Consider the following 19,105-nt stretch of genomic DNA (forward strand, 5'->3'; position numbering starts at 1 on the left):
TGCTTCCACATCCCTTTTACTAAAGCCCCACCATAGCTCATCACTGGATGACTGCTATGGTAGACAGCTGTTCACTATGGATTCAGGGCTGTATCCAAATGATACACACAACTTATGTGTCATATGCATGGGTTAATATATGAATGAAAAAGTCCAGGTCTTTATCTTGTAAAAGCTCCTGATCCAGTGGAGAAAGAGACCTGGGATGGTGATTTTTCTGTTTCCAGTTGATTGGTGTTATTTGGGGGTGTCTTAGAGTGTACTGCAGGATAGGATTAGTGTGTGCATTTCTGTAATCAAAGGAGAGATTTCCTCCCCTGGGGTGGAAGGTATCCTCTATCCCCATCTATCCTGGACATAGCAGGAATGGGAGAGGTTGCACTTCCTGACTAGTGAGCCGTGTCACCCACATTTCCTGGCACCTGGACTGGGACTTGAACCCTCTCAGCCCTGGTTCATAAGACAGGACTTGAGGTGGAACTGAAATCACCACAGACAGTGGATTGTAGGACTTCTTAGCCTCCTGATAAACCCCATTCTGAAGACACCTTCCATTGGTTCTAGAGAACCTTGCCACAGTAACCACAAAACCACAAGACAGGCTTCCAGGGTTGTCATTAAATCTATAGACTGGCTTCCATCCTTCTATGAGGAAGAACTGGTGGGCTGGGAGCATGAGGAAATAGGGGGTGCTTAGCTAGGGCTGGAAATATTTCAACCAGACAAGAAAAGAGAAGGAACAAGAGCCTGGAGGGCATCTCAGGGCATGCTGAAGAGTGGTGCCATTCAACCACACTGCCCTCTGGGCACCTGCAGTGTCCATACAGAATGGATCAGACAAACCGGCTGGGACAAGGTCTCTCCCTCCAACACTCGACAGCCCAACCTGGGGGTCTTCCAAACAGACTGTGTTGGAGACCAGTAACCACAGAATCTCAACAAGGATGGCAGATGAGGAACGGGTTATAGGTCTGCCAAGGCCCTGAAGTTTTCATCTAACATGGGTGACCTTGGGTACCTGAGTGGAGGAGTCAGGGAGGCTCCACAGGACAGAAACACCAGGGGCTGCTCTGTGAGCAGAGGCTCTCAAGGCAGGCTGTCTGGAGACTGTGACCTTCAAGTTGGGCTCTGACAGAAGCCTAAGAGTTTTCCAGAGGGAAAGATGGTGAAGAGACTTTTGGTAAGAGAAATAGTAGAGAATGGCAGAGGTAAGGAATGCTAACATGAGCTATAATAAAGTGCCATGCCAAGACCCCAGAACCTCCCAGCTACCACATCAAATCTTCTCACCCCTCTGAGGAAAGGAGGCCATTCTACACACAAGCAAATCAAGACATAGCGCTTGCATGATCTCCTCAGGTAAAGAAGCTTCCAGTGAAGGCAACTTGTCCCATCATTGAGTGAGTCTCTACAGTTTCTTCTAGAAGATCTACTGAGGTGTGAAGCGTAGGAGGGGAAAAAATCCATGAGTAGTAAGCTCAACACTAGTAGTTTGGTCTTCTTCCTGGGGGATGGAGTGCTTGGGTGGTCTGTGGTCAGCTCCTGCTGGGAAGACATGACGCTAAGCACGAGGAAAGAGGGCTCTTGGGCAACTACCATGGCATTTATGCCCAGACAGCTGTCTTGACATGAGATAGTCATGGGATGTCACACAATGAGCCTACAGAGATAAGGCAGGGCTACCGAGTCCCCCAACACCCTGTATTAGGACTCAGGGCAGGACAGTCAGGGGGGAGTCACTGATTGCTTGAGAGAGGAGAAGGGAGGCTCCACCCTGAATCCTAGGAAGATGTCTCTCACCATGATGGAGATACAGGACCTCACAGCCTGACAAAATGTGCCCCATGTTCTAGAAGATTCTCTGTGACTTCCTGATCTGATTGACTACATTGTGTATGTCGGGCACGTATGAGTGTATAAACACAATGCTAGGAGTCAAACCCAGGACCTTATGCATATCGGACAAATGCTCTAGACTGAGTTTTAGGTCAGCCCAGATCTGTATACATCTTCTAGAAAAGATTTGAACTGTTGCACAAATTTGAGGGGTCCTAAATATACTCCCCTCAACTCATTCCTCTAACTCATTCCTTTTCAGCTGCTCTCTCTTCCCCTTGCATCCACAAGATTCTCCAACGAATTCAAATGCCCCACCACTGCCTGATACCTAGCAGGGACTACCCATCATCCATCATGCATGTCCTGACCCCACCTCATCCTGTTTCTTGAGGCAAACTCCAAGATGGTCTCCCTGAGGGGAGTTCAGAGGAAGCCGATCTCATTGCTACAGCAAGACTGCATCCTGGGAGAGCCTGCTCACCCTCCGGTCCTCATCCTCAGTCTCTCTGGGTTCGAACCCACCCTGCATTTAGTTAATATTCCACCTTTTGGTGTTGACTCTCTGTCTTAAATTCACTTCTTCTACCCACAAAGGTTTATAAAATGGTAGAAAGCGAGCCTACCAATTCCTCCCCATTATTTGAAGCCAATTCCCTTCCCAGGGAAGTGTTCACAGGAGAGATACCAAAACACAGCCATGTACATGGAAGTGTTCACAGGAGAGATGCCAAAACACGGCTATGTACGCGGAAGTGTTCACAGGAGAGATACAAAAACACGGCCATGTACGCGGAAGTGTTCACAGGAGAGATGCCAAAACACGGCCATGTGCGCGGAGCGAGGGGAACTTGACAAGCTAGACTTCTCTAGGGGAAAATGCAAACTGATCAAACGCACCGGTGCTGTCCGTTGGTGTGGATGTTTTCACATAGCCCAGCTGGACCCCAACTACCTGAACTTCAGAGGTGTCTGATCAGAAAAATGGGGTAGGCTACTAAACACTGAAATTTTTGTCTTCAGGAGAATAAAGTCACATGGAGCAGAGGGTAAAGAAAGATGCCCAGTTCCAGCACAGACTGAGGGCCTGACTTCTGAGCAGCTTGTTTTTAAGACAGAGGCTGTAGGCAGCAACCGTCTCCATGACAACCACATGCTCAGGCTCCTGCAGACCACAAAGAAGCAGGTGGGGGAAGATGCATTTCCCCGATTCCTCGTGGAAAATAAAAAAACTTGCACCTTTGGAGGAGGACTCGGGAACACCAGCAGGGACATAACTATACCAAGCAACCCTCATCCCACACTGGGCACAGGTGGCTCTATTGTAGAGTGAGGCTGTGGATGAAAGACTCCATGTTAGCCCAGGGTAATCTGCCAGCCTGCTGACAAGCCTACGTCTAAACCCCTGTAACCTCACAAAGCATGGGGAACACAATGGGGTACCTCTGGGTCAGTAGCTGGAGATCCTTAGGTTACAGATGGGTGCCTAAGCAAAACCTACTGTGGTGGTTTTGAGCAGTTGATTCACAGCTGGTGATGTTGTTTAGGGAGGTTCAGGAGGTATCGTCCTGCTGGAGAAATTACAGGCCGGCTTTGAGATTAAAATGCCCTCGCCACTTCTAGCTTGCTCTCTCTGGTGTGTGTGTGTGTGTGTGTGTGTGTGTGCATGCGTGTGTGTGTGTGTGGTCTAAGATGTGGGCCCTCAGCTCTCTCTGCTCCTGTCACCATGCCCGCAGCAAGTTACTGTTGATCATGGTGCTTCATCACACAATGGAAAAGTAGTTAATACCTTTACCAGGATTACCGCAGGATTGAAATCCCTTGATGCCGAGGGCAGCCATGGGGCTTGCTTCTCCTGCACCCAGAGTGGTCCAGTTATCTGCCCCGAGACTCTGAACCAAATCCCTTTAGGAGCAACTGTAACTCGGTGAGTGACTTTTACTTTCCACTCTCACTAGAACGACACCCATAGCCAGGACAGTTCCTTCGTAGTTTAATGCTCTCACACACTGGTTAAGACATGCTGCAGGATTCCCTGGAGTTGTGCACAAGTCTGCAGATGGTTAGTACCAGACTGAAGGATGTAGCTAGCACCTTTGATTTGACAAACAGCCAAACACACGTGATATTTTCATGAGATACAGTAGAAATAATGTCATATGAGCATACATCCTGCAGAGTAAGCATGTGGAAATCCCACTTGGAAAGCTTGATAGTTCCACACTGAACTAGAGAAAACTCTGAGCATTGTCTAACTCTTCTTTAGGGTCAACAGGAGCATAATGTGTGCAAAGACTGTTTTCTTAAGCCAGTTGAGACATAAAATGGAACTATGAACATGTGGACACATTCATTAGTGTGGACTGTCAGACAGACTAGGCTAACTTGGTCTTACAGGGAATTTTAAATTTCATTTACTTCTTTTATTCAGGTTCCTTACTTCAGTTGAAGGTAAGGGCCTGGGACTTAACGTCCACAGTCTGTGTGCTCTCATAGATTTTATTTTTTGCAAATCCCTAAAGAGAGGATGGACCCTTCCTCCTGGTGGTTTCAGCCATGGCAAGCACCTTGGTCATCAGGGTGAAATGGAAGTGGAATGCTCTTGCTAACAGAGAAATGCTCAACTTTCCACCCATTGGCCATTTTCATTATGTAAATTCGTCTCATCCACGCTCTGCTTTCGAAACCCTGATGAGAGCCCTGTGAGGTCAGGGTGGGTTTAAGTAACAGGCAGCCTTTATTCCTCTGCTCTCTGCTATCATTGTGCAGGGTGTGAATAGCCAGCCAGACCAAATAAAAATAAACACGTCTGGCTTAATGCTTTGGTCATTCCTCTAAATATTCATTCACCGGCCCCCACCGAGGGTCCCTCCTCCAGTGCGAAGCGTACGGTCGATGAAAAAGCTGAAAAGCTAATTACAAGTGCTAGCGCGCCTTCCACTCTCCCAGCACATCTCCTCTGAGCACAGACGCTGCCGGTTCAAGGAGGGGTGGAGTGCTCGCAGAGATGACCGCTGGAAGTCGGACCAATGCCTGCACACTCCGCAATGCCCAAACTAGAACACTGGCTTCTTCCTAATGGAAAGGCTAAATCTAATACTATGTCTTAATAGAGAGAGCTCCACATATCCTATGCCTTATGCGTTGTCAGTAATTCCTATTTTTCTATACACTGATGAAAAAAGTCTTGTCAGTGGTTTGATAATCGACAGATACCCCAAAGAATCTAGTATCCTAGAGAGATTTCTCGATGCTTTTAATGCAGAAAGAAGACACATGCTCATAGATGTTCATTTTGATGGCCAGGTGGAGTCAGCTATCAATGACCTACAATATGGAAATTGCTAGAGGCTTGAATATTACTGATAATGCTTGTAAAGACTGTGAAGAAAATAACTTTGATAAAATAGTTGGTGCCAAGGCCTATACAAGCTGTATATGCAGATGATGACGTTATGTAAGATTTTTAAAAGCGAAGTATATCATGCATAGAAAAAGCTAGACTTGAGCAAACACACAGAAGTGTGAGCAATGATTACATGAGGGGTGGGGGATTGTTTATGTACATTTACACTGTCTAATTCCCCACCATATCCATTTGCTATTTTTAATGGGGAATAATGGGAGCAGAGGAGGGGCACACCCAGCAAAAACAAAATGAGCGAGGACGCCTCTCGAGGGTTCCTCTTGGGTGACTTTTCACACTAGTAAGAACAGTGATCCCTTCAGCAGGAGTTCAGGAGCCCAAGAGAACGGCACTGCCTCAGTGGTCCTCCTTTGACACGTGAGAAAGGAGAAGTTGCCCTAGGGTGTTTTAGAATCTGGCCTGACTGGGGGCGGGGGGAGAACTTTTTAACAGTATGTCAATGAGTTCATCATACAATGCATAAAAGGGGAAAATAGGAAGTAACAGCACAGGTATAAAGTCAGGGTCAGGATCGTTGTCACGGGAGATGCACGGGACAAAGGCGGCCAAGTTCAAGGGACAAAGAAGATGTGCAAACACTTGAACACTCGACGTCAGCACAGGGCTCCGAGATGCAGAACACGCAGGGACCCTCGTGGAGGAACATGTGATCCTTTACAGCCTCTTCGTGGACAAAGTCCTCCATACACTTTGCTCCCTGATTTCTGCCCTCAAGGGTGACTACGAGTCATTGGCTCTGTGCTCAGGAACCTGAAAACTCTCCTTCAGAAGTCAATAGCGTACTGTCCATCAGTGTCCCATGAGCCTCCCAATCCAGATGGCTGATTTTACCTGTGAAAACAAGAAAATGGTGAACTCCGAGTAAGTTCCACACCTCCACTTGCTGATAGCCAGGCTTGTTTCAAAATTATGCTGGGAAGAGGTCTGAGTATGCCACCATAACCAAGAGTCTGGGAGTCTGCCTGGGTGAGCCCTGTGAGGTCCACTGAGCAAGCCCCAACTCACCCAAGTGAAGTCTCAGAGAACCAGTAAGGACTTTCTTTGCTCAGCGGTTGCTCCATGAAATCAAAAATATAGAATAATCAAGTTGAAAACCAAAACATTGATCAAACTGCAGTTTTCAAATGACTCTCAAAGGGTCATCAAAAGCTTCCTTTTTCAGAAAGAAAATGAAACGATGCAACCAGGAGCCTGTTCTCTAGAAAACAGGCCGTCTCCAAGGATGCCCAACCCCCTCCCCACCCCGTGGTTCTGGGAGAGGCTGCCTGCTCCCGAGGTACAAAGTACAGAAGGCAAATGTCGAGTCTTGCTCTGGAGTCTTACTTCCAGCCATGGTGTAGGAGAAAGAAAAAACAGGCACAAGGAATTGGACCAAAAACTGACACCAGGATGGAGATGGGAGGAGTGTTAAACACCCGTCTGCCTGCCCAACCCTGTACCAGCTCTCAGTCCTCCGAGGCTGACATTCTCTGCCTGTCATACCATCCGAGGGAAAGGCGATGACCCCAGCCCTCTAGAGAAAGCAGAACCAACCAAGAGAGACCAGAGTCTGAGACACTTAGGGCTGGCGGCCAGCAAAGCTTTTTCTTAAGGGTATGAACATCAAGAACTTATCTGGAAGTAAAAAGAATGCAAAGATCACATTTGACAAACTCATTGTCTCTAAAGATGTCACTGGGTGAAATTCACGGGACATATATTTTCTTCTGTGTGTGTGTCAGTGTATGTGTTAGTGTTTTTATTCTGTGTAAGTGTGCATGTTAATGCATGTTAACATGTGTTTGTGTGTTAGTCTGCTTCACAGTGTATGTCAGTGTGTTATTGTGTGTTAGTATATGTTAGTGTATCAGTGTACATGTTAGTGTGTGTGTTCATGTATGTTGGTGTGTCTCGGTAGGTGTATCAGCGTATATGGCTGTGTATGTGTCAGTGAATACTACTGTATTAGTATGTGTTAATATATGTTAGTGTACCAGTCTATGTGTTAGGTGTGTTAATGTATATGTTAGTGTGTGTTAGTGTGTGTGCCTCTGCATGTGGAACTTAGAGGACAGTCTCCAGTGTAGTTCCTCAGACGCTGCCCACCTTTTGAGACCACGTCTCTCACAGACCATAGACTACAGCTCTCTGATTTGGTCGGCCAGCAAACACAGAGATTCACCTGTCTCGGCCTCCCCAGTGATGGAGATACCTCCACCAGTGCCACGGCCACACCTGGCTTTGATACTTGTTTTCCTAGATTCTCTCTCCATCCTGCCTTTCTTTTTCACATGCATATACATGGTGCATACACTGTGTACACACAGTACATGGTGCATACATGCAAGAGTAAATATCACACCCTGAAAGTCATTTTTATTCAGCCTTTCATCAACTCTGCACATATTAACCAAGGCCAAAGCTAAGTGCAGGGTAGGTGGGTCAGAGGCCAGTCTGTCTGTCCATCTCACAGTCAAAAACCTGAAAGGAAGAGATCAGAGCTTTCTGGGCAGGTGAACTAGTATGGATTTGAATCCTTTGTGATTATTTCAACTCTTTAGTCACATTTAGATTTATTTTTATCATTTGAATTGTTTTGTCTGTTCCTTCCTGTTTTTCCAATTCATACATTAAGAAAAACTGTTTCAAAATCCAAAGTGCAGTTTATTTTAAACTTTAATTTTTTAAATTAAGCATCATCGTGAAGGTGTTGAAATGGGCTCCTCCTGAGTGCTCAAGGCTGAATTCTTCAGCACATTCAGGAGGTGCCACTCAGTTTCAGATTCTGTAAGGTGTGAGTCTTCCATGGAGGTCTGCAGATACGAGCTGGGACAGCCAGGGCTCAAAGAACACGGACGAACGGCCAAAGACCCCAGCGTTTCCCTGCAGCATGACCACCCTGCAGAGGAAAACTCTACAGTTCAGGTGCTTCCTGCAGGTAAGGATCAGCACAAAGGGCAGCACAGGAGGCCAGTGCCAAAGAACAGCACAAGGGATGAGCTCAAGGGGCCAGTGGGAGACAGTGCAGGTGGCCAGCGTGAAGAGTCAGTGCAAGTGGCCAGCGTGAGGGGTCAGTGCAAGGGTCAGTGTAAGGGGTCAGCATGAGGGGTCAGTGCAAAGGGTTAGTGTGAGGGGATCAGTGCAAGGGGTCAGTGCAAATGGTCAGTATGAGGGGGTCGGTGCTCGACATTGATGTGAGGGGTCAGCAATAGGGACCAGGGGAAGAGGTCAGTGCAAGAGGCCAGCACACATGGTCCTAACCCTTCTGCCACACTGCCAATACCAACGGAGAAGGGAATTCTTCACTGTGTTTCTATTCCTTACAGTTTACTTGTAGACCAATAGAATGCCCATAATTGTGCCCCTCTCTCCCCACCTCCCCATGCTCCCAAAATTTTCAACATTTGGTCTCAGGATTTGGACAGGTTCTGGGAAAATACGATTAAAACAAATGGCGAGATGCTGGAGCAAAGCCTTGAGTCCAATGTTGCCAATTAATTGAATTACACATTATTGTGCAAATGAGTTGTTGTTAAAACCCTCCCATGCCTCTTGGAACCTTTTCCGTTAACAGAAAGGGATCAGCATACATCTACCTACCCTACAGCAGTAGACATAAGAAACCGTAAGAATAAGGGACATTTTAAGCATGTTTCCACAAAAACATCTATGATGAAGTATTAAGGAAGAAAAAATAGCAAATATTAGGTCAGTATGACCTCATTTCAATATGTGAAGCTGGCTGTAAGGCTGGCAAATGTTACACAGACCCTGTAGGGAACTGTGCCCTGGAGCCGCCATCAGGGAGGGACGTGAGAAGGAAATAGACGGTGACTTACTTGGTTTGTTTGTACGATGTTTTATCATCAAAGCTGATAACATACGAAAAAAATGAGAAGACTACTACAGTTTTAAAATATCCTTAAAATGTTGATATTTTCAGAGCAAAGAAAAAAGACATCAGCCAACTCACCTTGTTGTAATCTGGTTTCTCTCCATGAGCACTCACCCGCCTTATTTGATTTTATTAGCAATCTCTTTCAGAAGACCTTTGAGATCGTTAAGCTTGGGAAGAGGGGAGAAACAAAACTCGGTCTTAAGACAGATTTCCACCATTCCATTTTAAATGCCAAGCACACTAACCAGTAAATGAGACACAGGAAGACAGGGCAGACCCTGCTTATTGCTTACTTACGGTCAGCAGTTAGCAAAAATACCAACATCGGCCCCATGAAATGCAAGTCAAAAAGGGTTTCTTTCCTCCTAGACCCACAAAACTATGACAGCACAGAAGTAATGTATGCAAATGTATGCAAGATGTTACTAATAAGATACTAATGAAGTTTTGCTATACAAAAATATAACACTACTAAAAATTATAAAGATGCTAGTAATATATGACTGTATGCTTCCTAACACACACACACACACACACACACACACACACACACACACACACACAGAGTAAACTCCAAAATATAACTTACCTAAATGATTCATAAGATTATTCTGCATATCATATGAGGTCTGTGGCCTCATTTTAAGTCACGGGCCACCTTGATGTACTTTATATATGTGAATGGACAGGTTCTGATTTCTGTATAGTTGGCTCCTAGCTTGCTGGGTGACTTACTTGCTGGGGGAGCGGGGGAGAGAAACACGACAGATAATGCGTGTTGAAGGTGGGCCTGCTTCCAGTGAGAACCTCTTCCTTTAATTTAAAAAAAAGAACAAGAGAGCCCAAGATGGCTAACACGTGACGGCCTCAGCGAAACCAGCACAGCGAGAAGCCACTTCCAGGCTTCAGGTCAGCTGTGACTAACTTTGCTTTCAGTTATAATGAGATGGAAAGGCTTTTGCTCCCCCCAGGGGATTTTGTCACTAGTAAGACGGTATTAATAAGCCACTTTGAGGAGAGCACAAGACTCTAAGAGTAAAATAAGTGACACAGAGAAACAAAAAGAAAATAAGCAAAACTAAGAGTTAGTTCTGTGAAAAGATAAACAAAACCAACAAACCTCTAGCTAGACTGCAATCAAAGCTGTTTCTGTTGTAGCCACGTGCCGACTTAGAGAGCCAGGGGCTGCTCAGGCCTGGATTTTCCTTGGATGTGGGGAGAACACAGTCATAGAACTCCAGTGACTAGAGTGATGGGCAGACAGGTATAAAATGCACCTGGCTAGCCAAGGGCCACAAAGGCACCTGCAAGTCCATTCAAAACTCCTGCTCCAGGGACAGGCTGGTCACAGGTCATTAGACCACATGCCAGATAAAACAGGTGTCCCATGAAATAAGCACTTCCATCCAGTTCTCATCTGCCAGGAGGGCAGGTTGCAAGCCACTGTGGTACTGGAAACTCACTTAGCCAGGGTCTTCTCTAAATACATACAGCCCAACGAGACTGAATCAAGAATACAGAACCCAGGACTTACAAGATGGCTCAGCAGGTAAAGGCACCTACCACTAAGCGAGTTCGATCTCCCAGGCCTACACAGTTGAAGGAGAGAACCAAATCATAAGAGTTGTTCTATGACCTCTGCACCCACAGTGTGGCATACACACACACACGCACACGCACACACACTCATACACACACACACTCACACACACTCGCACAATGAAAATATAATAACTATTTTTAAAGACTACGAAGCTCAAACAAACTAGTAGCAAACAAGAAGAATCAACATCAAATGTTCCTAATGGAGAAAAGCTCAGGAACAGAGGTGGCTTCATGAATGAATACCATCCAACATTTAAAGGTGAGCAAACACCAATCCTATTTAGACCCTTCCACAAAGTAGAAGAGGGACTGCTTCCAGGCTCTATGCACGAGGCCAAGATTACCCTGGTCCCAAAGACTGATAAAGACAGAAAAGAGGACGACAGGCCAACATCCCAGTGAATAAAGATGCAAAAACATCAGTAAAAGGGAACTCAATTCAAGAACATGAAAATGACCATACACCACAACTAAATGCAATTTAACCCTGGGATATAAGGATGGTTCTGCATGCCAGGTAGTAGTGTCGCACGCCTTTAATCCTAGCACTCAGGAGACAAAGGCAGGTGGCTCTCTCTGAGTTCAAAGCCAGCCTGGTCTACAGAGTAAGTCCTGGGACAGCCTGGGCTACACAAGACAGAAACCCTGTCTTGAAAAACATACAAACAAGCAGAAGGAACGGTTGAGCATATGAAAACCAATGGGTGCAGTAAACTAAATGAATAAAACGGAAAACAGAGGCAACATGATCCATACACCAGATGCAGAAAAATGAGCACAAAACTCCAGATTTCTTTCACAATAAAAACTCAAGAAAATAAGGACTTATGTAGACACAACAAAGACTATGAAGGAAGAATACTATCACCATACTCAATATTCCATCATCTCTAATATCTTAAGACAAAACTGCTCACTCTCACCACTGTTATTCTAAATGGTGTTGAGAGCCATAGTCCATGTAATCAGGTAAGAAAAGGAAATAAAAACTATCTAGATCTGTATGCATAGGGTATTAAATAGTATCTTGTAACAAAGACTCCACCAAAAACTTTTCCTGGGAAAAAAATGGAATGAATTTGGTAAAATTGGTATTTCTGTTACAGAAAACAATACAGAAGTTCCTCAAAACATTAAAAAGAACCTAGCAAAAAACAAAAACAAAAACAAAAAACAAACAAAAAAAAAACCAACCTAGCTGCCCCACTCCTGGTACACAGCTAAAGAGCTGATGTCAGGAGGATGAGGCATCCTATGTTGTCCTGTTCACTGCGGCACTAGTCACAGACCCAGAAATAACCCAAGTAAAGTGTGGTTCATGGACACAGTGGAGAACAATTTCACCTTGAAGAAAGGAAGGAGATTCTACCATCTGCAGGAACACAGATGGTCAAGATGACACTGGGCTGAGTAAAATAAGCGAGGCACAGCCAGGTAACCCCCTCCCATGTGATCTCACTCGCATGTACAGCCTAAAAGAGGCAAAGGGTTTAGGGAAAGGAGGAATGCCAATGGATCTACACTGAAGTGAGAATGATTACTATTACACTGTATTCATGTGTTAATATCCACCTAGACATTAATATTGTCTATATACATGAGATGTGCTGAGATCACAGGTCTTAAATTGAATCCCAGGACACATACAGATAGTAACTATATAAGTATGTAAATTAGCTGGACTAGATTGTGGTGATAATTTTGCAATGTATGCATGAATCAAAATATCCAACTGTATACCTCAAATATATTGAATTTATGTCAATGATATCTCAATGGAGCTGTTTAGAAATAAAGTCAATTTAAAAGGAAAACAAAAATATGCTAAATGCTTGCTCTAGAAACAAAAGCTCAGAACACGGTCCCCAAAATTCTGTGAATGGAAAGGAGGGAATTTTGGTTGTTTGGAGTGGGAAGAAAGAGGACAGAGAAGGAGACAGAAAGGGAGGTAGAGGCAGCAAGGCAGCTCATGGGATGCGGGAGGCCCTGCAGTGTGTGGCTAGGGCTTCCAACACTGGATTGTGGTGATCATTTTGTGATGTATACATGTGTCAAAACGTCTGACTGTATACCTTAAATATATTCACAGTGGCAGAAGCTTGAGGGAGCTCATCACATCACATCCACAGTAAGAGCAGGGAGAAATGAGTACCTGAATATATAAACTCAGCTCATTTTTTCTATTCTTATACAGTCTAGAACCCAAACCAGGGTAATGGTGCCACCCACAGTGGGCTGGGTTTTCCTTCATTCACTAATGTAATTAAGACAACCCCTTACAGACATGCCCATAGGACTAACTGATCTAGATAGTCACTGAGACCCCAATTCCAAGGTGATTTTAGATTGTGTCAAGTTGACAGTTAAATCTACTGGAAGTGGCATTTCTGGGCTATTCTACATGAGGGCTGAGAGCTTAAGAAGTAATTCTGCTCCAGGCTCCAGCTCTTAGGTGCAGACAGCTAAACAGAACCATGTCTAACTTTTTAACAATGCATGTCTTCTTTTGTTGTCTGACTTTATACACCAGCCTGTGGCTGAACACTCCAAGATATCACACATAAATCATTCTGCAACTCTGAGCCATACCTTCGTATCCAGTTGTCTAAACCGATGCCTCATCCTGCAAGGAAATTAGAAAATAAACTAAGAGAAAGAGTCTGAGGGAGGCTCTTCAGCCCTCTTTTCATCTTTCAAAGGACAGAAGACAGATTATGTACAGTCTTTAGTTTGGGCTCGGGCCAGGGTCAGCTGCATTGATCTCTCTGATTTTCTTCCTCATCCCCAAGCAAAGCAGAATTCCTTTCTCACCCCAATTAGAAAGACAGAAAAGCCATGCTATGTCTGATGACAGGGTGGTAAAAGTTGACTCAGAAGATCTGCCTTCCTCCACATCCAAACTACAGAAGTCTAGAATACAGGCATCCATGCTGTCTCTAGAGAAAGAGCATCCTGTTCCCCTCATTGCTGGGTTGATTCTAACAAAGAGATTAGCTGTACTCATATTTACTCCTACTGGTTAGAGTACATTTTGAGGTGTGTTTAAGCACTTAGAAAAAGTGACAGCTGTCACTGAGGAAGGCCAACCTTAGGAGGAGGAGGCTTTCAAAGATCCCCTAACACACTACTTATATACCATCTGCAAGAAATTGAATGACTTGGGGGGTCATATGGGGATTTATAAAAAGCCCCCCACAATTTAAACGTGATAGTCCGCACTTTCTGGAGATGGCTTGCCACAAGCTTCCTCTGCCTCTGTGTCGTTCAGCATGGCAGACCAACGCGCCAGTGGTTCCTCAAGATAATGCAGGTACCCATGACCTCCGAGGCTTCCTGGGCTCATTTCTGCAGCTGTGGCTCCTGTTTCTGGGTTCTGTGGATGCCACTATCTATCCTTCTTCTCCCTCCTCATCTTCTTTTTGTTTGTTTGGAAGACAGAGTTTCTCTGCGTAGCCTTGGCTGTCTTGGAACTTGCTCTGTAGACCAGGCTAGCTTTGAACACAGAGATCTGCCTGCCTCTGCCTCCCGAGTGCTATGATTAAAGGTGTGCACCAGCATCCTGCTCAGCCATTAAAGGCTGGACTCACAACCAAAAATGTCTATCCTTCTACATTCAAGATTTCAGCACCTTGAACACAGGACACCTCACTGTCCCAAGAGAAAGATGTAACCTCCAAGCACCCCTTTCTGTCCCTTGCTCTTTAGGGACACAATCAGATTAACTGAGGTTTGACCTCTCCCTGTGGTGAGGGAGTTTCATATGTCTAAGTATTTGTCATCTACAATTGCCTCAGTAGTACTTTTGAGGCAGCCTGGCTCTCCAATGAAAACATGCGTTGCTGAGCATGCTCAGATAAGCTGCTTCTGTCCTTCCAGTTTACATAGACAAAGGGCGCCTTGCCACAGAAGTGAGTGACTGACATACTCCTCTGAGCTGTCATTGGCTTTCGTGTTGATCTTGACAAGGTAATTCTCCTTCATGACGCCCTCCCATGCCAAAGTCTCGTTGTCCTCATTTCGGAAACCTGAAGTAATGAGAAAAGGAAACCGTTCACTACCTTGTCTGCCTCCGTTTCCCAAACCAATGCCGTCCAGGCATCCGAGAGACTCTGGAATTAAGACAATTAGGTTTGTCTGCAGCAGCAGATCTGACTACCGTTTCTTACTAGTGACAGAAGCAGAGAGATGGGATACGAATGGATTTCTCAGTAAGAATGAGGGTGGGAGCTGCCTATGTGAACTATGAATGTGATCTTTGTTCTTTTTTTATTTTATAATTTAATTTAATTTTACATATCAGCCACGGATTCCCTTGTTCTCCCCCCTCCCGCCCCCCACCAGCCTTCCCCCCAGTCCACCTCCCCAACCCCCATTCCCATCTCCTCCAGGGCAAAGACTCCCCTGAGGATTGAGTTCAACTGGTAGATTCAGTCCAGGCAGGTCCAGTCCCCTCCTCCCAGGCTGAGCCAAGTGTCCCTGTATAAGCCCCAGGTTCCAAACAGCCAGCACATTCAGTGATCTTTATTCTAAATAGAGATCCATTTGAACCTCGTCTGTCTTTTGAGACCTCGATCACTCCACTAATGATTTGGGTGCCCACATTTGGTGAGGCCTACCCCTCTGTTCTGACGACATGGAAACACTAAACCACTCAGCTGGATACTTACTACAGGTTTTCCAACTCTCAATCTAAAATCAGGAGGTCTTTAGAGGAGAGTAACCTGACGACATTGGTTCTACTCTGAAGCAGGCGGTCTGGGAGTGGGTCATGAAGAAAGCTTTACCGCTATTCTTCCCCTTTCCTCTAAGTCAGGGCGAACTGCACAAACTGGCCTGGGACCTGTTCCAGGAGATTCTTACTTCAATTTCTTACGGTTTCTGGCCTTTCAGATGGAGGCCAAACAAAAAACCACATCATTAAGATGATTAATGTTTGCAGTGGACACCAAACCCCAGAAATTGACAGGGACAAGAAAGAGATGTTTGTGTAGGTGGCTACTTGGAATGGATTTCTGGTTTGTTTGTTTGTTTGATTGTTGTTTTATTTTTTCAAGACAGGGTTTCCCAGTATAACAGTCCTGACTGTCCTGGAACTCACTTTGTAGGCCAGGCTGGTCTCAAACTCACAGAGATCCACCTGCCTTTGCCTCCTGAGTGCTGAGATTAAAGGCATGTGCCACCATACCTGGTGATTTGTGTGGGTTTTACCCTTAACTTATCATTTAAATGTGTGCATTCTTTTTTTTTTTTTTGGTTTTTCGAGACAGGGTTTCTCTGTGTAGCTTTGCGCCTCTCCTGGAACTCACTTGGTAGCCCAGGCTGGCCTCGAACTCATAAAGATCCGCCTGGCTCTGCCTCCCGAGTGCTGGGATTAAAGGCGTGTGCCACCACCGCCCGGCTAAATGTGTGCATTCTTATGTTAGAGTCTATAAACTCTAATGCCTTACTGGACTGAAAAAAGTTACCAGATTCAAAAAAATTCCATACAGCAAACATGCCTTTATCTTTAAATGGCTGTTGTTACTTTTCAAAAGAGTTCCTAACCAATTTCCTTTCAAGTGCATTTTGGAGTAGTTTCCAATGTCTTTCCTTCAGACTAAATCTTAGAACCCAACAATACAAGATTGAAACTCCTGGACACAGGCAGCCAGAACAAGAACAACAAACAGCCAAGAAAAATGGCCTGCTTCCTTAACAGCCAGGGAGAGGCTAGCTGAAATGGCGGCCTAGCCTTTTCACCAACTGTACTGAGAAATTAGCAGGCTCTAAAGTACATACATGTGCCAGCGAAAATATGTAGAAGCATCCACCCATCTTATAGGAAAAATCCATCCACTGCTACAACTTAATAGAGCATGAGAAGGCTGTGGGAGACATTACCCAAAGAATTGGAGATAATGCATATTCTTTGTCTAGACATTTCTAGAATTAACATTAAGATGATTTGTGTGCTCAAATGCACGTATATCACTTTTTATCATGTCATCATATATTACTAAGAATCAAACCAGGTGCTGGAGAGATGACTCGGTGGTTGTGAATGTTAGCGGCTCTTCCAGAGGACCTGAATTCAGTTCCAAGTACCCATGTTGGGCAGCTCACAGCCACCTATCACTCCAGCTCCAGGGGGACTCCAGTGCCTTGCCTTCTGCAGGCACCTGCACTTATCTACACAAGCTCACATGGAGACACACATACACACACACACACACACACACACACACACACACACACACACACACACAATCAAAAGTTAGAAATAAGAGCCTAGCCAAACTACACGTTTAACAATAAGGGCCTGGTTAAATTAGTTATGGTACACCCATACACTAGACTATTTCCTAGTTAAAATTCTTAGCACACATATTATTTGTTTATAGATATTAAACATGTTTACAGTATATCATCAGCATATAAATGAACCAATTATTCTGTGAATGTATATGCATACGACAGTGCAGGCAATATATATTCCCACAGAAATCAATGACAGTTGTTGATATTTACCTCTGGGTGGTGGGCATATCCTTACTTGTGTTTTTCTGCATTTTTCAAATGTTCTATAAAGACTATATATTGTCTTCCAAATCAGAAAAGAAACAACACGGTTTCTAAAAGTGCAATTACCAAGTAGCATACTTTTTTCTGACTTGAAGATATTGCCAAACAAGGGGGAAAAAGAAAGAAAGGAAGTTTGGAGTCTGACTTTCTGAGCATTATTTGAAATAAAAATAAAAACCTTGTAGTTTTTCCTCCAAAGAAGGGCAGTTTCAAAATTAGTAACCTCCCCTCCATTTGGAGGCAAACACAAAATGCACTTAGGGAATGCGCTGCCTGCTGGAGTCCCTAGGCCAGGCAGAGTGCCGTGGTTTCTGGAATGAGCCCTCTCCAAGAGGCGGCAAGTGAGCAGGAAGTGACTGGGCTGCCTGGAGAGTCTCCCGTGAGGGAACTGGGCTCTGGCTCCCTCTCCATCAACCACCACCATTGGGGAGAGAGGGCCTGGCCATCAACCACCACCATTGGGGAGAGAGGGCCTGGCCTTCTGTTTCTTTGTGTCCTCCTTAGAGTAAGATCTGTTAGAAGAGGACAGGTGCCATGGCTTCTTCCAACTGTCCAGAGAGCGTCTCTCTCCCAGTGTCTCCCTGGGGAGACGGATAAAATAACAGACATTTCTGACACACCTGTTTGCTTCCTTAAGCTGAAACTCCTTCCTCCTGGCTAGGCCAGGGAGTTCTGTTTCCAGTTAATGTTCTTATCTTGCCTCGATGAGATGCATTTTGTCATCTTCCAAGCCTGAAGCCAGGAGCTGATCTGCCTTTCTGACGCTGAGTTCCCTGGTTCTGCTGATGCCAGGCTGAGTGGATTAGATCCTGAGAGGATGGACCTTTACCTCATCCAGTCCCCATCAGTCCATGCCCAGCCTGAGTCAGTGTGATGGGCAATTCTCTAGAACATTCATTCCAGTTCCAGAAAATACTGAATGTTGGTTAGATTCTGCTTTTGTCTTTATACTGAGTCAAAACCATCCTCACTAAAAGAGATACATGTGTGTATCTATGTATATATGTGCATGTATGTGTATCTACATGTGTATGTGTACATGTTCATGTGTACATAGTCTGTGTACCTGTGTGCATGCACAAGCATATACATGTGTGTAGAGACAAAAGAGTAAGCATTAGGTGCTTTCCTCAACCACTGCCCATCTTTTTCTTTGGGGCAGTGCCCCTCAGTAAACCTGGGGCCCACTGATTGGTTAGAGTGGCTGGAAAGCAAGCTGTAGGGATCCTCCTGTCTCTGCCTCCTCAGCAATGGAATTACAGGCATGTACCACCATGTCTGGCCTTTTCCGTGTATGCCAGAGATTTGAACCCAAGTGTTTGCACTTGGGAGGTGAGGCTTTTGTCAATGGAGCCATCTCTCCAGGTTCTCTTCCTCGTTATGACTTTTATTCATTGTTCAAAAAACAAGGAAATGTGTAAGCCCTCTGAAGGCATTGATTTGTCCCTCAGTCTTCTCCCAGATCCTGGAGACACTCATCTACATGATATCAAGAAGGAATCAAATATAGACCTGGGCATGCCACTAAATGCCTCTGCTATTTGGATGTGGGTTTTGAGGATGTTTAGATTTCTAGGTCTGCTCTAACAGTTCCCATCCTGAACATGAAGACTTCCACTCTTTCATCAGTAATGGCTCAATTCATTTTCCAAGGCAAAATAATGGGGAGAAAGACAGCCACTTATCCAAGCTGTCAAAATATTTTCATCAAGAAAGACAATTACACTTGTGTACTGGTTAATGACACCCCCAAAGTGGCATTTAATGTCTTGGGATGACACCATTAAAGTTAAGTATGA

General features: G+C 44.9%; 1 protein-coding gene across 3 annotated transcripts in view; it reads right to left on the minus strand.

The window, feature by feature from the left end:
* Positions 1–5,075: 5,075 nt before the first annotated feature.
* Trpm8 (transient receptor potential cation channel subfamily M member 8) overlaps positions 5,076–19,105 on the minus strand; it is a 79,114-nt gene continuing 65,084 nt past the window's right edge. For 2 of the 3 annotated variants that reach the window (XM_052750477.1, XM_052750478.1), the window contains 4 exons: positions 14,671–14,770; positions 13,335–13,368; positions 9,216–9,307; positions 5,076–6,094 (listed from right to left, as the gene is read on the minus strand). In XM_052750477.1, the coding sequence (XP_052606437.1) occupies positions 9,257–9,307; positions 13,335–13,368; positions 14,671–14,770 (185 nt within the window). In that variant the 3' untranslated portion in view covers positions 5,076–6,094; positions 9,216–9,256. The other variant, XM_052750476.1, reaches the window with a different exon arrangement.

Source organism: Peromyscus californicus, unplaced genomic scaffold (assembly GCF_007827085.1).
Source record: "Peromyscus californicus insignis strain IS unplaced genomic scaffold, ASM782708v3 Scaffold_21__1_contigs__length_65335640, whole genome shotgun sequence".
NCBI classification, from domain to species: Eukaryota; Metazoa; Chordata; class Mammalia; order Rodentia; family Cricetidae; genus Peromyscus; species Peromyscus californicus.